This window comes from Octopus sinensis, linkage group LG26 (assembly GCF_006345805.1).
Source record: "Octopus sinensis linkage group LG26, ASM634580v1, whole genome shotgun sequence".
NCBI classification, from domain to species: domain Eukaryota; kingdom Metazoa; phylum Mollusca; class Cephalopoda; order Octopoda; family Octopodidae; genus Octopus; species Octopus sinensis.
In genome coordinates, this window is record NC_043022.1 from 1,352,669 (window position 1) to 1,370,976 (window position 18,308).

The following is an 18,308-nucleotide window of genomic DNA, read 5'->3' on the forward strand; positions in this document are numbered from 1 at the left end:
CCTTGTGCCAGTGACATGTAAAAAGCGCCCACTGCACTCTGAGGGGTTAGCATTATTTTAGGGCATCCAGCTGTAGGAACTTTGCCAGATCAGATTGGAGCCTGGTGCAGCCTCCTGGCTTGCCAGCCCTCAGTCAGACCGTTCAACCCATGCCAGCATGGAATGCAGGTGTTAAACGATGATGATGATGTGTGTGTGTATACATATATATATATATATATATATAGTGTGAATTTACAAAAGACGAAGACGGGTGTGTAAACAACAAATAAATGTATTAGTTTAATGCTTGGGAACTGAGAAAGTCTTTTACGTTTTGAGCCTATGCTCTTCGAAAGAAAGGAACACAGACATAAACAAGGAGAGAAAAAAGAAACGGGTTTAGTGGCTAGCGATCTATCATGGCGAATGCCGGGCATGTGTGTATACATATATGTATGTATACACACACACACACACATTCTATTGGCATTCCAGTTATATAAACATACATGTGTGTATGTATGTATATGTATATATATATATATATATATATATGGCGGTGCCCCAGCATGGCCACAGCTCATGAGCTGAAACTAGAATCAATCAATCAATCAATCATATATATGTGGCTTCTGTGCCGGCGGCGGCTTCCATGCCGGTGGCACGTAAAATGCACGATCCGATCGTGGCCGTTACCAGCCTCACCTGGCCCCCGTGCCGGTGGCACGTAAAAAGCACCATCCGCTCGTGGCTGTTTGCCAGCCCTATCTGGCACCTGTGCCGGTGGCACGTAAAAAGCACCCACTACACTCATGGAATGGTTGGCGTTAGGAAGGGCATCCAGCCGTAGAAACATTGCCAGATCAGACTGGGCCTGGTGCAGCCTTCTGGCTTCCCAGACCCCAGTTGAACTGTCCAACCCATGCTAGCATGGAAAGCGGACACTAAACGATGATGATGATGATATATATGTATATATCATTATCTTCATTTAACATCTGTTTTCCATGCTGGCATGGGTTGGATGGTTTGACAGGAGGTGGCCAGCTGGGGAACCGTCTGGGCTCTAATTGCCTGTTTTAGTGTGGTTTCTATCGCTAGATGCCCTTCCTAACGTCAACCATTTTACCGTGTACTGAGTGCCTTTTATGTGGCCCCATCAGAGGCACTTTTTATGTGGTACCAGCACGGATGCTTTATATGTGGCACCGCCATGGGTGCTTTATGCATGACACCAGCATGGGTGCTCTGTGTGACACCAGGATGAGTGCTATATGTGTGTGGCTCTGCACTGGTGTTTTATGTGTGACACCAGCACGGGTGCTTTATGCATGGCTCTATCATGGGTGCTTTATACATGGCAACAGCATAGGTGCTTTATATGTGGCACCAACATGGGTGCTTTATGTGTGACACCAACATGGGTGCTTTATGTGTGACACCAACATAGGTGCTTTATATGTGGCACCAACATGGGTGCTTTATATGTGGCACCAACATGGGTGCTTTATATGTGGCACCAACATGGGTGCTTTATATGTGGCACCAGCACTGATGCTTTATATGTGGCACCAACACGGGTGCTTTATGTGTGACACCAACATGGATGCTTTATATGTGGCACTAGCACGGTGCTTTATGTGTGGCACCAGCATGAATGCTTTTTATGTGACACCGACCTGGGTGCTTTGTGTGGAACAAGACACAGGCTCCTCTTATGTGACACCAGCAAAAGTACATTTAATATGACACTGGCACTGGTGCTTTTACATGATGCCTGCAGGACAAGAATCTCTCAGCCTGATGGTCACGATTTGGCTTAGCTTGATGTGTCTTTTCAAGCACAGCAAATCGATATGTGTGTGTGTGTGTGTTTGAGATAATCTCCATACCAACCTTCTCGTTATGTCCATCTCTTCTGCTCCCAATAGCTATACACTCCAGCTCCCTCTGACAAACCACTACATCCAACACTTCCTTCCTAGAACGTTACCTCTTCTCTGAAATTCCATTCCTTCAGACATTGGCTTCACAGTACTTCAAACACCAACATTATGTATCTCTCTCGGCCCTCGTTTCCAGGTCATTAGCTGTATTGTTCCTTCGTCATGTTTAAATCTTAAAAGACACAGAAGATAATACAGAGATAAGTTGAGATAAATGAGAGAGAGAGAGGGAAGGAGATATGAATATATATATATATATAAAAGTTATTGGCAGTGTGAATGTACTTTTCCAGGGAATGTCTCTAACACCTTGTAAGTGTTCGTCTTAATCTTCTGATATGAATAATGTCATAGTTGGTATCAGTAGTTTAAGTTTCACAGTATCTACATTGCCTCGCTGAAATCTCAGTAGTAATACTACACTGGCGAAAATAAATTTAAGACCGATGATAAAAGTTCTATTTCTTACAAAATATTTTGTTACTAACACCATACAAATTATTTCTATCTTTTACACCTTATGCAGAATTTATTTCTCTTTCGAATGATGCAGACAATAACTATTTTTATACAACTTGAAGAATTCTAATGCTAAATTAATATAAACGTTTCAAATTTACCGGCAAAATTTGTTTAAGACCATGTAATATGTATGCAAATTTTTTTGCCAAAATGGGTGGTCACACAACTAGACTAACAGCACTACATAGTGTTATAATTTAACGTTATTATACAATTGATTAATAATGGGAAAACAACGTAGCCTCAGTTCAGTCACGAGAGCAAAAGTCATTTAATCCACCAGCAAAAAGTTATCTTTTCGAACATCAGCAAGCAACTAAAGTGCAGTAAAACGACTTGCATGCAAGCATGGAAGTTATACTCAGAGACTGGTCAAATATAAAGGTAAGTTTGAAACGTTTATATTAATTTAGCATTAGAATTCTTCAAGTTGGATAAAAATAGGTATTGTCTGCATCATTCGAAAGAGAAATAAATTCTGCATAAGGTGTAAAAGATAGAAATAATTTGTATGGTGTTAGTAACAAAATATTTTGTAAGAAATAGAACTTTTATCATCGGTCTTAAATTTATTTTCGCCAGTGTATATCTTTACACACACACACGCACACACACACACAAATACATACACATACACATCTATATAGTGATGTAGGTATTGGGCACGGTTCCTTGGGCAAGTGTCTTCTACTAAGGCCTCAGGTCAACCAATGCTGTGTAAGCAGATTTGGTAGATGGAAACTGAAAGAAGCTCATCATGTGTGTGTGCGTGCGTGTGTGTGTGCGTGTGTGTGTGTGTGTGCGTATTTTTCTGTCTGTCTGTTTGTCCCCCACCACCACTTGACAACTGGTATTGGTGTGTTTACATCCCCATAACTTAGCAGTTCAGCAAAAGGGACTGATACAATAAGTACTAGATTTAGAAAAGCGGGGGGAAAGAAACAGGTTCTGGGGTTGATTCATTCAGTGAAGAATTCTTCGAGATAGTGCTCCAGCATGACTGCAGTCTAATCAATGAAACAAGTGAAAGATATTGAATCCTTCAGGCCGAAATCTACTGCCTAAGATTGTACCAACAACGAAAATAAATCTCTGGTAGACTGATTATTTTGGGGGAAAAATTGACTTATTGCGAGGAGTATAGACTTAAAAATACTTTCATTTTGTTTGAAAAGTTTACCCTGACTTAAGTACTAAGGCAACTTGTGAGCTGGAAAATACAGTAGTAGAAAGAGTAATTAGTGGTGTGCATAATAACAGTGATAATTGCATACTACCACTACTGCCACTACTACTAGTAATTGATTCTAATTTAGGCAAAAGGCCAGTAGTTTTTAGGGAAGGGGTTAGTTGATACCATAAATTCCTGTATTTGATTGGTACTTCATCATCAGCATCATCATCGTTTAATGTCTACCTTCTATGCTGGCATGGGTCGGATGGTTTCACAGGAGCCGACCAGGTAGAAGACTTCACCAAGCTTCTTGTGTCTGGTGTGGCACGATTTTTACTGCTGGATGCCCTGCCTAACACCAACTGCCCTGCAGAGTGGACTAACCATCCCGCAGATTGGACTAACCATCCCGTTGGGTGGACTAACCATCCCGCTGGGTGGACTAACCATCCCGCTGGGTGGACTAACCATCCCGCTGGGTGGACTAGCCATCCTGCTGGGTGGACTAGCCATCCTGCTGGGTGGACTAGCCATCCTGCTGGGTGGACTAGCCATCCTGCTGGGTGGACTAGCCATCCCGCAGAGTGGACTAGCCATCCTGCTGGGTGGACTAGCCATCCCGCAGAGTGGACTAGCCATCCTGCAGAGTGGACTAGCCATCCCGCAGAGTGGACTAGCCATCCTGCAGAGTGGACTAGCCATCCTGCAGAGTGGACTAGCCATCCCGCAGAGTGGACTAACCACCCTGGTGACTGGACTAATAATTAGTCAATAATAATCCTTTCTACTAAAGGTGAAGGCTTGAAATTTTAGAAGGGATAGTTGATCACATTGACCCCTGTGCTCTTATTTTATCAATCCTGAAAGGATGAAAGGTAAAGTAGACCTCAGTGGAATTTGAATTCAGAATGCAAAGATGGACAAAATACTGCCAAGCTCTTTGTTCAGTGAGCTAAGGATTCTGCCAGCTTGCAGCCTTAATAATAATGATTTCAAATTTTGGTACAAGGCCAGTAATTTTTGGGGCGGAGGAAAATTGATTACATTAACCCCAGTGTTCAGCAGGTATTTGATTTATCAACCCCCAAAAGGATGAAAGGCAAAGTCGACTTCGGTGGAATTTGAACTCAGAATGTACAGACAGACGAAATACTGCTCAGCACTTTGTCCAGTGTACTAACAATTGTCTGCTCACTGCCTTAATAATAATAATAATTATTATTTCAAATTTTTGCTACAAGGGCAGCTTGAGGGAGGTGGGGATGAGCCAATTACATTGACCCTAGTTTTCAACGGGTACTTATTTTATTGACCCCTCCCCTCGCAAAGGATGAAAGGCAAAGTTGACCTTGGTGGAATTTGAACTCAGAATGTAGCAGTGGACAAAATACCACTAAGCATTTTATGCAGCATGCTAATGATTCTGCTGGCTTGTCTTAATAATAACGATGATGAGGATAATAGTAACAACAACAAATACCATATTCTTTAAAATTTTCTGAGCATATATTTTACTTAAATCTGACCAAGTTTTTGTGTTGATTATGAATTTGGAAGAACTTTATAATAAGATTTTAAAAAAGAAAAGAAACTTATGTGAATTCTTGGCAACTTTTTCCCTCTTTTCAAATTGAAAATTTTAGAAAAATAAATAAGTAAATGAGTGGAAATTTTACCAGCGAGTGTATTAAATAATAAGGCACTAAAAGAGAAGTACTCTCCACAGACACTACAAAATATGCTTCAACACACAGACTCACATAAAGAATCTTGCAAACCAGGTCCAAAAATGAAATGTTTTCATTGTTTGTGTTCAACTGCAGGTCAGCTGGTCAGTCTTGGTCAAGCTGACCTGTGATTGAAGGCACTCCTGTTGGAAACCCTCCCTTTTCTTTTTGGGGATATCTAAGACTACCATATCCAATGAGTTTGTGTTTAAGTCCCTTTGGAGTTTGAGTTGAGGGTGATTTAGCTGCTATTTCTAGCAGGCTGAGTACCCACCTAAACACTGTTTTTGGATTTCTCTGATGTCACTCAATTGTCATGTCTCTTTTTTTTTGTGGAATTTCAGCCTTAACTAACTGAACCAAAACTAAAAAAAAATAAAACTAAAAATAAAAAAAAAGTAAATAAAAGCATCACCACCACCACCACCACCACCACCATCACCACCGCTAAAACCAGCTGACTGGTGGATGAAGTAAACTATTTCATCGACTGTGTTCAGGGACTGAACCTGTGTTCTTCTCCTTCGTGCTTGGTTGAATTCCAGCGCTTTACCAACTAACCCACACTTGATAATCTACTACAACACCTACTACTACTACCACCACCACCACTGCTACCACAGTGTATAGGTAGGATTACTATATTTAGTTCTTGGTGGTGGACGATATTAGTGAGGAATTTTGGGTATTCTCTTTTTTCTACAAGTTTACACTTTCAATGCTTGCTTTTGGTTTAACTGTGTATGTTTGTTTTGACTTTATAATCCTATCTTTGCCCCGTCCATGTTTATATTCGATGTAGAAGCAAGTGGTTCTTTCAACTGTCCTTGTGTAACCCTTTAGCATTTAACCTGGCCGTGTTCGGCTGGCCCACACCTGGTCTTCTGCCTGGTCTCACACCTACCTGACACATTGCCTTTCTAAAACTAAGCAATCACATTAGATTCCTCTTACATTAGTATCTCTCTCTCTCGGCTCATCAACAACCCGCTATTTAGGCACACTGAAGGGTCATGGTTCAGTGGTTAGAACATTGGTCTCACAATCATGAGGTTGTGAGTTCGATTCATAGACCAAGCTGCGTGTTGTGTTCTTGAACAAGACACTTTATTTTGTGTTGCCCCAGTTCACTCAGCTGTAGAAATGAGTTGCGATGTCACAGGTGCCAAGCTGTATCAGCCTTTGCCTTTCTCTTGGATAACATCGATGGCACGGAGAGAGGAATTTGGTATGCATGGGCAACTGCTGGTCTTCCATAAACAACCTTGCCTAGACTTGTGCCGGGGGGGGGAGGGCAACTTTCTTGGTGTAATCCCATGGTAAGTGTCGTGACCAAAGTGGGATCTTTTGTTTTCCTTCTATGCACACTAATGTTGCATATCCAATGAAGCACACTTACTTAATTTCCTTCTCCAAGTCTTCCACTCTTTCAAGGCTAACATCTTGTGGCCATTAGCATTTCACTTTGCACACAAGCTTCATACAATCTGCCCTTTACTCTGAAAGCAAAGCCCTTGTTACCAGCAGAGATAATAGCTTTCCTAACATTCTCCAGCCTGTTTTTACTCTGGCAATTAAACTTTCAGGACACTTCACTACTTTCAGCTAAATAGGTCACCAAGAGAGCAAAAATTATTATTGTGTTTAGTCATGCACGAATCATACTATTGTATATTCGATTTTAACTGAAAAAAATTTAAAAATAAAAACTGGGTGACATACACAAAGCAAAGCTAAAACTATGAAAAGAAAAAAATTTGTTCCAACATTTAACTTCAAATTAGGAGTATGACTCATGAGTAGATATGGTAACCACTTGTAGGGAGTTGATTGGCATTACAACTCTAATGTAATATGTAAAGGAATCCCAGAAAAGTGGGTCTTGAGTTTCCAATTCGAGTCCAAATATACATACACATTTTTTGTTCTTGGAATTTCTTGCCGGTTTCTATTCCTTCTTTTTATCATTTTCTTCTTTCCTGTGATAAAGGATAAAGTTTTCAAACATATAAAACTTCCTTAAACTTTTCTTCATTGCAGCTTGGTATTTTTTGCTATTTCTTTGTGTTTTCACAATGCTTCTCTTCATACGTGGATACATACAAATGTACATATACAAGCACACACACACAGACACACAAAGCAAAATTGATCTTAGAAAAATAACCCACAACACCCAGTGCCATGAATTTCAACGACAGACAAGTAAGGGTATATTAAATAACATGCAAAATAAATTCTTGATATACTGACATTATCTGAGATTCTAGAGAGAAGGTAAAACAATCACCAGGTGACTATGAGGATCAGCTCTGAATGCAAAAGGGAGATAACCATGGGAATAACATTTCCAGAATTCCCATGCCATTATGGTTTTTCCCTTAACGTCTTGTCATTTCTGGAGAATCCTTGATTCTTGCGATTGTCTCCCCTTCCCATGCAAAGTCGGTCCAAATTATCAGCTGGTGATTGTTTTACCTTTTCTGGAAAGGAAGAGAATTCCAATAAATCAAGTATTTATCTCATGGCATTTAATATATCTTTCTCAGTGTGTATTATTTATGTATATATATATATATATATGTGCGCGTATATATATATATATATATACACATACATACAAATATATATATATATATATATATATACACATACATACAAATATATGTATATATATATATATATACACATACATACAAATATATGTACATATATATATATATACACATACATACAAATATATACACATATATATATATATATATATATATATATATATATATATATAACACATACATACAAATATATACACATACATACATATATATACACACACATGCATATATATACACGCACACATATACATATATATGTACATGTATATGTATACATACATTATATATATATATATATATATATATACACACACACACACACATACATGATAGATACATATATATATATACATATATATATATATATATATATATATACACACACATTCATAATACATACATACATACATATATGTTTTCTGAGAATAGGATGCCTTATTTGGTGCTTTTGTAAGAATCTTGTTTTCATTTGCATTTCGGTTCAGAATGCTTATTTATTTTTATTTTCTGCTTTACAGTCAATGTTGGCGGCAGAAGTGGGAAACTTTTCAAGTTTCTGTTTCTCTAATTCTTACATTTATTTTAATTACTAATGTATACTGATAAACATTTTTATATTCTTTACTTACTAATTCATAACACATTGTATCTGTGGCCCTGTGATTGGGGGCTGCTGCCTAAAACATTTGGTGAAAGTGTGGTACCGGCTACCAAGTAGTCCAGAATTGCAAGTAATGACCATACTTTAATTATTTGCTACTGGTACTTAATTCATTACCCCTTGCCTTCCAACCCGGTTTCCTTTCCAAATGGGGTGAAAAGGAAATTCAACTCCCAACTGCTTTTGAAATAGGAATCTAGAAAGGATGAAAATGAATGTTGTAATATATATACAAGGCTCGAAAATTTTGGGGAAGGGGGCCAGTCGATTAGATCGACTCCAGTATGCAACTCATACCTAATTTAATGAACCTGAAAGGATGAAAGGCAAAGTTGACCTCAGCAGGTTTTATATTAAATGAGTTTTAATTTTGGTGCATGACTTCTGGCCCACCCTATATTTAGTCACACTGCTATTGTTTAGATGTAGGTCAGCTCTGATAGAGCAGACCTGAGATTAAATACATTCTGGCTATGGGGCATCCTGCCTTCTATTCAGACACAATGTATCTAAGAGCACATTGTTCAATGTGTCTGTCCATTTTTAAGATGGTAGGTTGTGATTTAAAGGGTATTTTGGCTGCTATTTCCAGCAGATTGAGCAGGAACCTAAAAGTTCTCTCATTGGTTTGTTTAGTGTACCTGACTGCTGTATGTATGAAAGTGTGGCCAAGGACTGTCTCATACATAGTACAGGTGGTAGGTTTGTGGTTTAAAGGATATTTGGGCTATTATTTCTAGCTGATTGAACAGCGACCTAAAGCCCTCACATTAGCTCGTTTAGTGTCGCTGACTGCTGTATATATGAAATTGTGGCCAAGGACTGTCCCATACATTGCACAAACAATTGGTTGTGTTTTAATGGATATTTTGGCTGCTATTTCTAGCAGGTTGAGCAACAACCTAAAGCTCTCACATTAGCTCGTTTAGTGTACCTGACTGCTGTATATCTGTTACAAATAATTGGTTGTGATTTAAAAGATATTTTCGCTGCTATTTCTAGCCGATTGAACAACGACCTAAAAGCCCTCCCCTTAGCTCGTTTAGTTTAGCTGTCTGCCGTATATATGCCGGGTCGGTGTGGTCTGGGACTGTACTGCCACAGTGTACCATGCAGTAAGTTTGCTGGTTGCGATGTTGTGCAACTATTACAGCAACAACAACAGCTGCTGCTGCAGAGAAGATGAAAATCATTATTATGCAATGGAATTTAGTGCAATACCGACGCAGTGTGGCACCGGTGGAGTAAATGTATTTTAGTATTTCATTTCATTACTCTTTTACTTGTTTCAGTCATTTTGACTGCGGCCATGCTGGAGCACCGCCTTTAGTCGAGCAAATCAACCCCGGGACTTATTCTTTGTAAGCCCAGTACTTATTCTATCGGTCTCTTTTGCCGAACCGCTTAGTGACGGGTACGTAAACACACCAGCATCGGTTGTCAAGCAATGCTAGGGGGACAAACACACACACACAAACACACACATACATATATATATACATATATACATATATACGACAGGCTTCTTTCAGTTTCCGTCTACCAAATCCACTCACAAGGCATTGGTCGGCCCGGGGCTATAGCGGAAGACACTTGCTCAAGGTGCCATGCAGTGGGACTGAACCCGGAACCATGTGGTTGGTTAGCAAGCTACTTACCACACAGCCACTCCTGCGCCTTTCTTTTACTCGCCTTTCTTTTCTCAGGTCTTGGTGGCTTTGTTGTGTTTGATTTTTGCCCTTCATCCATCCCTTCTGGGCAGCCCTGTCCCATAAATTTAGGGATTCCTATCAATGAAAACGAAGGTGCATGGCTGAGGGGTTAGAGCATCAGGCTCACAATCGTGAGGTAGTGAGATCGATTCCCAGACGGGGCTGTGTGTGTGGTGCTCTTGAGCAAGACACTTTATTTCACGTTGCCCCAGTTCACTCAGCTGTAAAAATGAGTTGCGACATCACTGGTACCAAGCTGTATCGGTCTTTGCCTTACCCTTGGATAACATCTGTGGTATGAAGAGGTGAGGCTGGTATGCATGGATGACTGCTGGTCTTCCATGAACAACCTTGTCTGGACTTGTGCCTCGGAGGGTACTTTCTAGGTGCATTCCCATGGGGGGGTGGTGGTCTTTACCTTTTTATCAATGAAAATATATTGTTATTACTTATTAGCTGGCAGAATTGTTAGCATGCCGGGCAAAATGCTTAGCAGCATTTCATGCATAATTACATTCTGAGTTCAAATTTCGTTGAGGTCGACTTTGCCTTTCATCCTTTCGGGGGTCAATAAATTAAGTACCAATTGCGTACTGGTGTTGATCAAATTGACTGGCCCCCTCACCAAAAATTTCAGGCCTTGTGCCTATAGTAGAAAGGATTATTATTATTATTATCATTATTATTATTATTATTATGAGGTGGCGAGCTGGCAGTATTGTTAGCACCTCGGACGAAATGGTTAGTGGTATTTTGTCTGCCACTACGTTCTGGGTTCAAATTCCGCCAAGGTCGACTTTGCCTTTCATCCTTTCGGGGTCGATTAAATAAGTACCAGTTACTCACTGGGGTCGATATAATTGACTTAATCCGTTTGTCTGTCCTTGTTTGTACCCTCTGGGTTTAGCCCCTTGTGGATAGTAAAGAAATAGGTATTTTGTCTGCCACTGTGTTCCGAGTTCAAATTCCACTGGGGTTGACTTCACCTTTCATCCTTTCAGGTTGATCATATAAGTACCAGTTGCGTACTGGGGTTGATCAAATCGACTGACTCCCCCCTCCCCCAAATTTCAGGCCTTGTGCTTATAGTAGAAAGGATTATTATTATCATCAAGTCGGTGGGCTGCCAGAATCGTTGGTAAACCAGACAAAATGCTTAGCAGCATCTCTTCCAGCTTTTTGTGTTCCGAGTAGGAATTCCATTGAGGTCAGTTTTTACCTTTCATCCTTTCAGAGCCAGTAAAATAAATACCAGTCAAACACTGGGGGTCGATGTATTCGACTAAACACCTCTCCTTAGAAATGCTGACCCTGTTTCTAGGTTTCAACAAATTATTACTTTAAACCTTTCATTAACCTTTCACCCAGCTGAAACTGCTTCTGGCTCTGAGTACAAATGTCATGTTTTCTTAGGTTTTGAATTAAAACCTTCTACCAAACCTTAGTCACAATTTATGTTCCTAACACTAGCTTAATGATAACTAAGTTATTTTACTAAATTCTTTATATTTAAAATTAATTAAAAGAAACACAGAACATCTCAACAGAAATATGGTAACAAAAGGGTTTAAGACAGTCAGTCAAAAGTGTCTTCAATTTGCACAAGATTTGGCTGCTATTTCTAACAAATGAAACAAAATCTGCAAATTAACCCTTTCAATACCAACCCAGCTGAAACCACCTCTGGCTCTGTTGTACAAATGTCTTGTTTTCAAAAGTTCTGGATTAAAATCTTCCACCAAACCTTAGTCACAATTTGTGTTCCTAACACTAGCTTAATGACAACTAAGTTATTTTACTAAATTCTTTGTTATATTTTAAACCGATTGAAAGAAACACAGAGCATTTCAAAATAAATACAGTAATGAAAGGGTTAAGAGAACAAACCAAACGGGTGTGAATGGGACAAGTTCCACACCAGTAACTTGTCTAGTGGAGCTGTAGTTTTGAGTGAAAAAGGATGGTTTTAGTTCTGTTGCATGCAGCCTCCTCCTGTTTGGGTCCTGCTAGATTTCCTACCCCAATAGAAATAACAGTCAAGTCTCCCTCAAATCATATCTTACTCTTCTTTATATAAAAGGAAAGGGCATATTAGCTAATTTAGTCGTATGTACTTTTTTCTGAAAGGGGAGGGAGGACCATTGAAAGAACTGGAATACTAAAAAAAAAAACAAGACTTATCCCCTCCACCAGGCTGGGAGGATGGGCCTTGAACTTCACTCCTCCTCCTCCTCCTCCTCCCCCTTTTTCGTCCCCCCTCCTCCTCACCACCACCACCACCACCACCACCATCATCATCACCATCACCACCATCATCATCACCACCATCATCATCACCATCACCACCACTATCACAATCATCATCATTCCCATTACCAACACCACCATCACCATCACCACCATCATCATCACCATCACCACCACCATCATCATCCCCACCACCACTATCACAATCATCCTCATTCCCATTACGAACACCACTATCATCATCATCATCATCATCATCATCATCATCATTACCTCTGCTTTTCCCATGCTGATGTAACTCGGACAAGAGTTATTGAGGCAGTATTCTATGGTCAGATGCCTTTCCTGTCACTAACCCTTAACCTGTTTTCCTAGTGAAGTATTTCTTGTTCTATTCCAGGACAAATTGCTATTGGTTCTGTGTTTTCATCTTCATCCTCTATATTTTTAGAGGTCTTTGCCCACAGGGCTCAGTTTTGTCTTCTTTCCCTTCCTGCAGTTTGGTAAAATGCAGGGCACATAGCCGTGATGTCTATTTAGCTGCCTTGTCCAGAGGTGCCATCCTTTTTTTTTTTCACCAATGTGTTGTTGTTTTATTTACAGAGGAACTGAGGGTTCTGCACGAACGGCTTGCCTATCTGGAACGAAGGGAGCGTGAACTGATTCGGGAGAAAGAAGAACAAGAGAAGGAGTTTGGCTTAAAAAGAGCCAAACTGAAGGAGCTGTTTCTTCAGAAAGAAGGTGAGTTCTGGGGCTGGGGTTTGTTTGTGTGTGTGTGTGGGGTTGTATTTCTGTACAGGCGCAGGAGTGGCTGTGTGGTAAGAAGCTTGCTTCCCAACCACCTGGTTCTAGTTTCAGTTCCACAGCATGTGCCTTGAGCAAGTGTCTTCTATAACCTCTCGTTAACCGAAGCCTTGTGAGTGGATTTGGTTGATGGAAATTAGAAGACACTCATTGTGTGTGTGTGTGTGTGTCATCATCATCATCAGTTAACGTCCGTGTTCCATGCTAGTATGGGTGGGATGGTACCACAAGAGCCAGCCAGGCTTCTGTGACTGTTTTGGCAAGATTTTTACAGCTGGCTGCCCTTCCTAACATCAACCTCTTTACAGTGTGGACTGGGTGCTTTCAAGTGGCATTGGCAATGACAGTGTCACCTAGTACTTGCAAGACAAACACTTTTAAGAAGGGAGAAGGTATTGGAGGAGGTCATGTCGCGATACAGAGACAGGTATCTTGCTGTAGAAGAAGTACGTTACCCAGCCGGAGAGAGAAAGATCAGGAACAAAGAATGAATGTATAAATATATATATATATATATAGCATGGGTTGGATGGTTCAACTGGGGTCTGTGAAGCCAGAAGGCTGCATCAGGCCCAGTCAGATCTGGCAGTGTTTCTATGGCTGGATGCCCTTCCTCACGGAGTGGTTGGCGTTAGGAAGGGCATCCAGCCGTAGAAACACTGCCAGATCTGACTGGGCCTGATGCAGCCTTCTGGCTTCACAGACCCCAGTTGAACTGTCCAACCCATGCTAGCATGGAAAGCGGACGCTAAATGATGATGATGATGATGATGACATATATAATACAAATAAGAAAATGGAGAAACAAATTCATTTCGTTCATTCATAACCCCTATCTTACTTTGTACTATATATATATATATATATATACGATGGTTGCTCCTATCAGTTTCGATGTACGAGTGTTTGAAGGAGAGGACTTGTTAGAGAGAGATTAATAGAAAGAAAGGAAAAAAAGCCAAAAAGCTGCATCTGTTTGCTATGGATGCATGAATGTAATTTGAGTCCCGGGATGGATTTTGCTATGGAGTCACAATGGGGACTTTGATGCCTTTGATCTTGCCTGGGATTGAGCAAGTGTGTGTGTTGGTTGTGGGTCTGTTGGTTCTTCTAATGTGCTTTTTCTCCAATTCAAATTGTTTGGATGCACTGCATCACATATATATAAATAAGTGTGTGTGTGTGTGTCTCTCTGTTTGTTGCCCTCCCTTTCACTGCTTGATGGTGTTGGTGTGTTTATGTCACCTGTAACTTAGCGGCTCAGCAAAAGAGACTGATAGAATATGTACCAGGCTTTAAAAAATTAAGTACTGGGGTTGAATCATTCAACTAAAATTTCTTCAACGTGGTGCCCCAGCATGGCCACAGTCTAATGATTGAATCAAGTGAAAGTAAAATAGATGTGTTTGTGCGAGTATGTGTGTGTGTGTGTGTGTGTGTGTGTGTGTGTGTGTTTGTATGTGAGCATTCATGTATGTGTGTGCGTGTGTGAGTATGCGTGCGTGTATGCATGTGTGTGTGTGTGCATGTGAGTGTGTGTGTGTGTGGGTATACATGTGTGTGAGTATGCGTGTGCGAGTATACGTGTGTGCGTGTGTATGTGTGTGTGAGTATGCAACTGTGTGTGTGTGTGTGTGTGTGTGTGTGTGTGCGTGTGTGAGCAAGCATCTGTGAATGTCTTTGTCTAATTGTGCACGTATTTGATGTTATAGTGGACGTGCATGTAAATATGCGAGCACCCATCTTTGCTTCTGTGATTCTTTATTATGACAAGGTTGTGTGACATATGTGACACACAAACTCTGTGTATGCACATACGTGTATGTATGTGTGTGTTGTGTGTGAGGTTGCTTTTTCTTCTGCTGGTCACACGTACCTCCATACAACCTGTTGCATGCTCGGGTCATTAGCAACTAAACCGACAAACTCACCAAGCTTGCTGGGAGCGGAAGGTGATTTTGGGGTACTCTGCAGGACGGGGGAAACAAGACCCGTCAGGAAAGTGAATGGCCAATGAATATAGTCAAGAGTAAGTGGCGCTCACCTGTTGTAGAGAAGACAACCAATCTAAAAGAAGGAAGTCTCTGAAATGAAATCCGTTCAGCAAGAACTTGACAACCAGCTGGTACTGTTTTTATTCAGGGAAAAATTATGTCATCAAGATGTTATGGTTGACTGATAGTAAACACACGCACACACTCACACACACATATTCTTTTATTCTTTTATTTGTTTCAGTCATTTGATTGTGGCCATGCTGGAGCACTGCCTTTTAGTCAAAGAAATCGATTCCTGGACTTATTCTTTGTAAGCCTGGTGCATATTCTATTGGTCTCTTCTGCTGAACTGCTAAGTTATGGGGACATAAACACACTAACATTGGTTATCAAGCGATGGTTGGGGAGACAGACAGACACACACTCACACACATAAATATATACCCACACACACACACATACACAAACAGGCTTCTTTCAGCTTTCATTTACCAAATTCACTCACAAGGCTTTGGTCAGCCCAAGATTATAGTAGAAGACACTTGCACAAACGCCACATACCAGGACTGAACTTGAGACCATGTGGTTGGGAAGCAAAGTTCTTACCACACAGCCATACTTGTGCCTATATAATATATATATATATATATATACATACATATATATCTCTTTCTCTTTCTTTCTCTCTTTTACTTGTTTCGGTCATTTGACTGCGACCATGCTGGAGCACCGCCTTTAGTTGACAAATCGACCCCGGGACTTATTCTTTGTAGCCCAGCACTTATTCTATTGGTCTCTTTTGCCGAACCGCTAAGTGACGGGGACGTAAACACACCAGCATCGGTTGTCAAGCAATGCTAGGGGGACAAACACAGACACACAAATCCACACACACATACATATATATATATATATATATATATATATACAACAGGCTTCTTTCAGTTTCCGTCTACCAAATCCACTCACAAGGCATTGGTCGGCCCGGGGCTATAGTAGAAGACACTTGCCCAAGATGCCACGCAGTGGGACTGTACCCGGAACCATGTGGCTGGTTAGCAAGTTACTTACCACACACACCACACCACATATATATATATATATATATATATATATATATATATATATATAATATACATATACACACAGAGGATTTATTACAATGTAGTTTATTTCAACATGTAGGATGCCAGGAAAGGCTGGGTATTGGAGTTTGCAATATTCAGTTGTTATTTGCTGGTTGTATGTGGCAAGTATGCATAACATGGCTACAGGCAATATATGTGTACATGAAGACAAATACACACACACACAGGTGTATACATAGGTAACTGAATCCAATACAGACGTTAGATCCACCTTGGAATGGTTTCAAGTGTGGCATTTGTATCAAAGAACAACACCAGTGGAGTTTAAAAATTGAATGTGAATTTTAAACTCCATATATATATAATATTATTAAAGCAGTAAAAATATCACAAAAACTGTTACTCAGAGTTTCACGTCCGTTTAGCGGACGTTTTTTAGATTCTAAACAAAACTGTCCAATGAACAGGAACGTGAAACTCTGAGTAACAGTTTTTGTGATATTTTTGCTGCTTTTTAATAAAGCATATTACTCTACCTCTGGTATTTGAGTACTATTTTTCCTGCCTTGTTTCGCATTTGTGGTTACTCCGGTGTGTGTGTGTGTGTATATATATATATATACATATACACACACACACACACACAAGGCTTTAGGTGAAGACACCTGCCCAAGGTGCCACGCAGTGGGATTGAACCTGGAACCATGTGGTTGGCAAGAAAGCTACTTACCACACAGCCACTTCTGTGCCTATGATTATCTTATGCACTTCATTGGCTTACAGCTGTTTCTGCTATAAGATGCAGTGCACTCCTAGTTGAGTGCCTGAGTAACACCCCAGCTGTAAGCTAATGAAGCTCATAAGATAATCCTTTATTCCTTTGTCATCTCGTTTTCTAATTACTGCTCTCTACTCAACACTTCATTCTGAAACAATATGTCTACTGGGGTCTACCCCAGGTTATTAGTCTCACGATGCCTAAGCAAAATATTAATAGATTAATAAATATATCAATATTTTTTCTATCTTTCAGAGGAACTGAAGCGAGAGCGTGACACAACAGCTGAGGCCCTTGGCAAGAACAACTCACTCTTGATAGACTTGAAGAAGCTTCAAAGTGAACTTGAAGATCTGAAGGCTGCTGCAGCCGTTTCGGAAGAGAACAAACAGGATGAAGTTGAAGACATTCGGCGCCAGTGCCAGGAGGAGATTGCCAGTTTGCAGAGTATTATGAAAGGTAATGTTGTTTGGGCTCCAGATCAACCCTGATTGGCAGACTCGTGATTAAAGGAATTCCATCTATGACCATCCCATTGTATTTTCAGGCATAGTGCATATAAATCCTCATTATCCAATATATCCTTCAGCTTTTTGAATAGTAGTGTCATTTGAAGGAGATTTGGCTGTTATTTCTAGCAGGTTGGTCAGTCCTTTATTAAGATAAATGTTAAAAAAGTAGAAAGAATAAAATGTTTTGTTTTCATTTTCTTCATTTTTATGCCCTTCTTGTCACCAACACTTACCTGTTTTTAAATAAGGTAATATTTCCCCAGGGCTAGGCATGTTATTCACAAAAGACTGAAAATGAACCACATCACTTGTATGACAGTGAGGCTTGTTTACAGCCACCATTTGATATCGAAACAAGGGCATAAAACAGGTTGTCTTCTACCATACATATGGTGGAAGTCAACTCGTGACCGAGTAAGACCACTTCTTGAACTCATTTCATTCTAAGTTTGGTTTCCTTATCGCTGATGAGGTCTCGTATGGTTCTTAGGGCCTGCAAGGGACTTATAAGTCATTCCACATTGATTACAAGTTAGTTTTCCA

The 18,308-nt window shown here is 40.2% G+C and overlaps 1 protein-coding gene and 1 long non-coding RNA gene across 4 annotated transcripts in view; one reads left to right on the forward strand and one right to left on the reverse strand.

Moving 5' to 3' along the window:
• The window catches only part of LOC115224754 (rab GTPase-binding effector protein 1), a 139,758-nt gene that overhangs the window by 21,352 nt on the left and 100,098 nt on the right, over window positions 1–18,308 (forward strand). For all 3 annotated transcript variants that reach the window (XM_029795647.2, XM_029795649.2, XM_029795648.2), the window contains exons 2-3: window positions 13,190–13,327; window positions 17,509–17,712. In XM_029795647.2, the coding sequence (XP_029651507.1) occupies window positions 13,190–13,327; window positions 17,509–17,712 (342 nt within the window). The remainder of the gene's footprint in view (window positions 1–13,189; window positions 13,328–17,508; window positions 17,713–18,308) is intronic.
• LOC118767982 overlaps window positions 1–18,308 on the reverse strand; it is a 71,657-nt gene that overhangs the window by 18,077 nt on the left and 35,272 nt on the right. The window contains exon 2 of the long non-coding RNA XR_005003901.1: window positions 1,879–2,100. This is a non-coding gene — a long non-coding RNA (uncharacterized LOC118767982). The remainder of the gene's footprint in view (window positions 1–1,878; window positions 2,101–18,308) is intronic.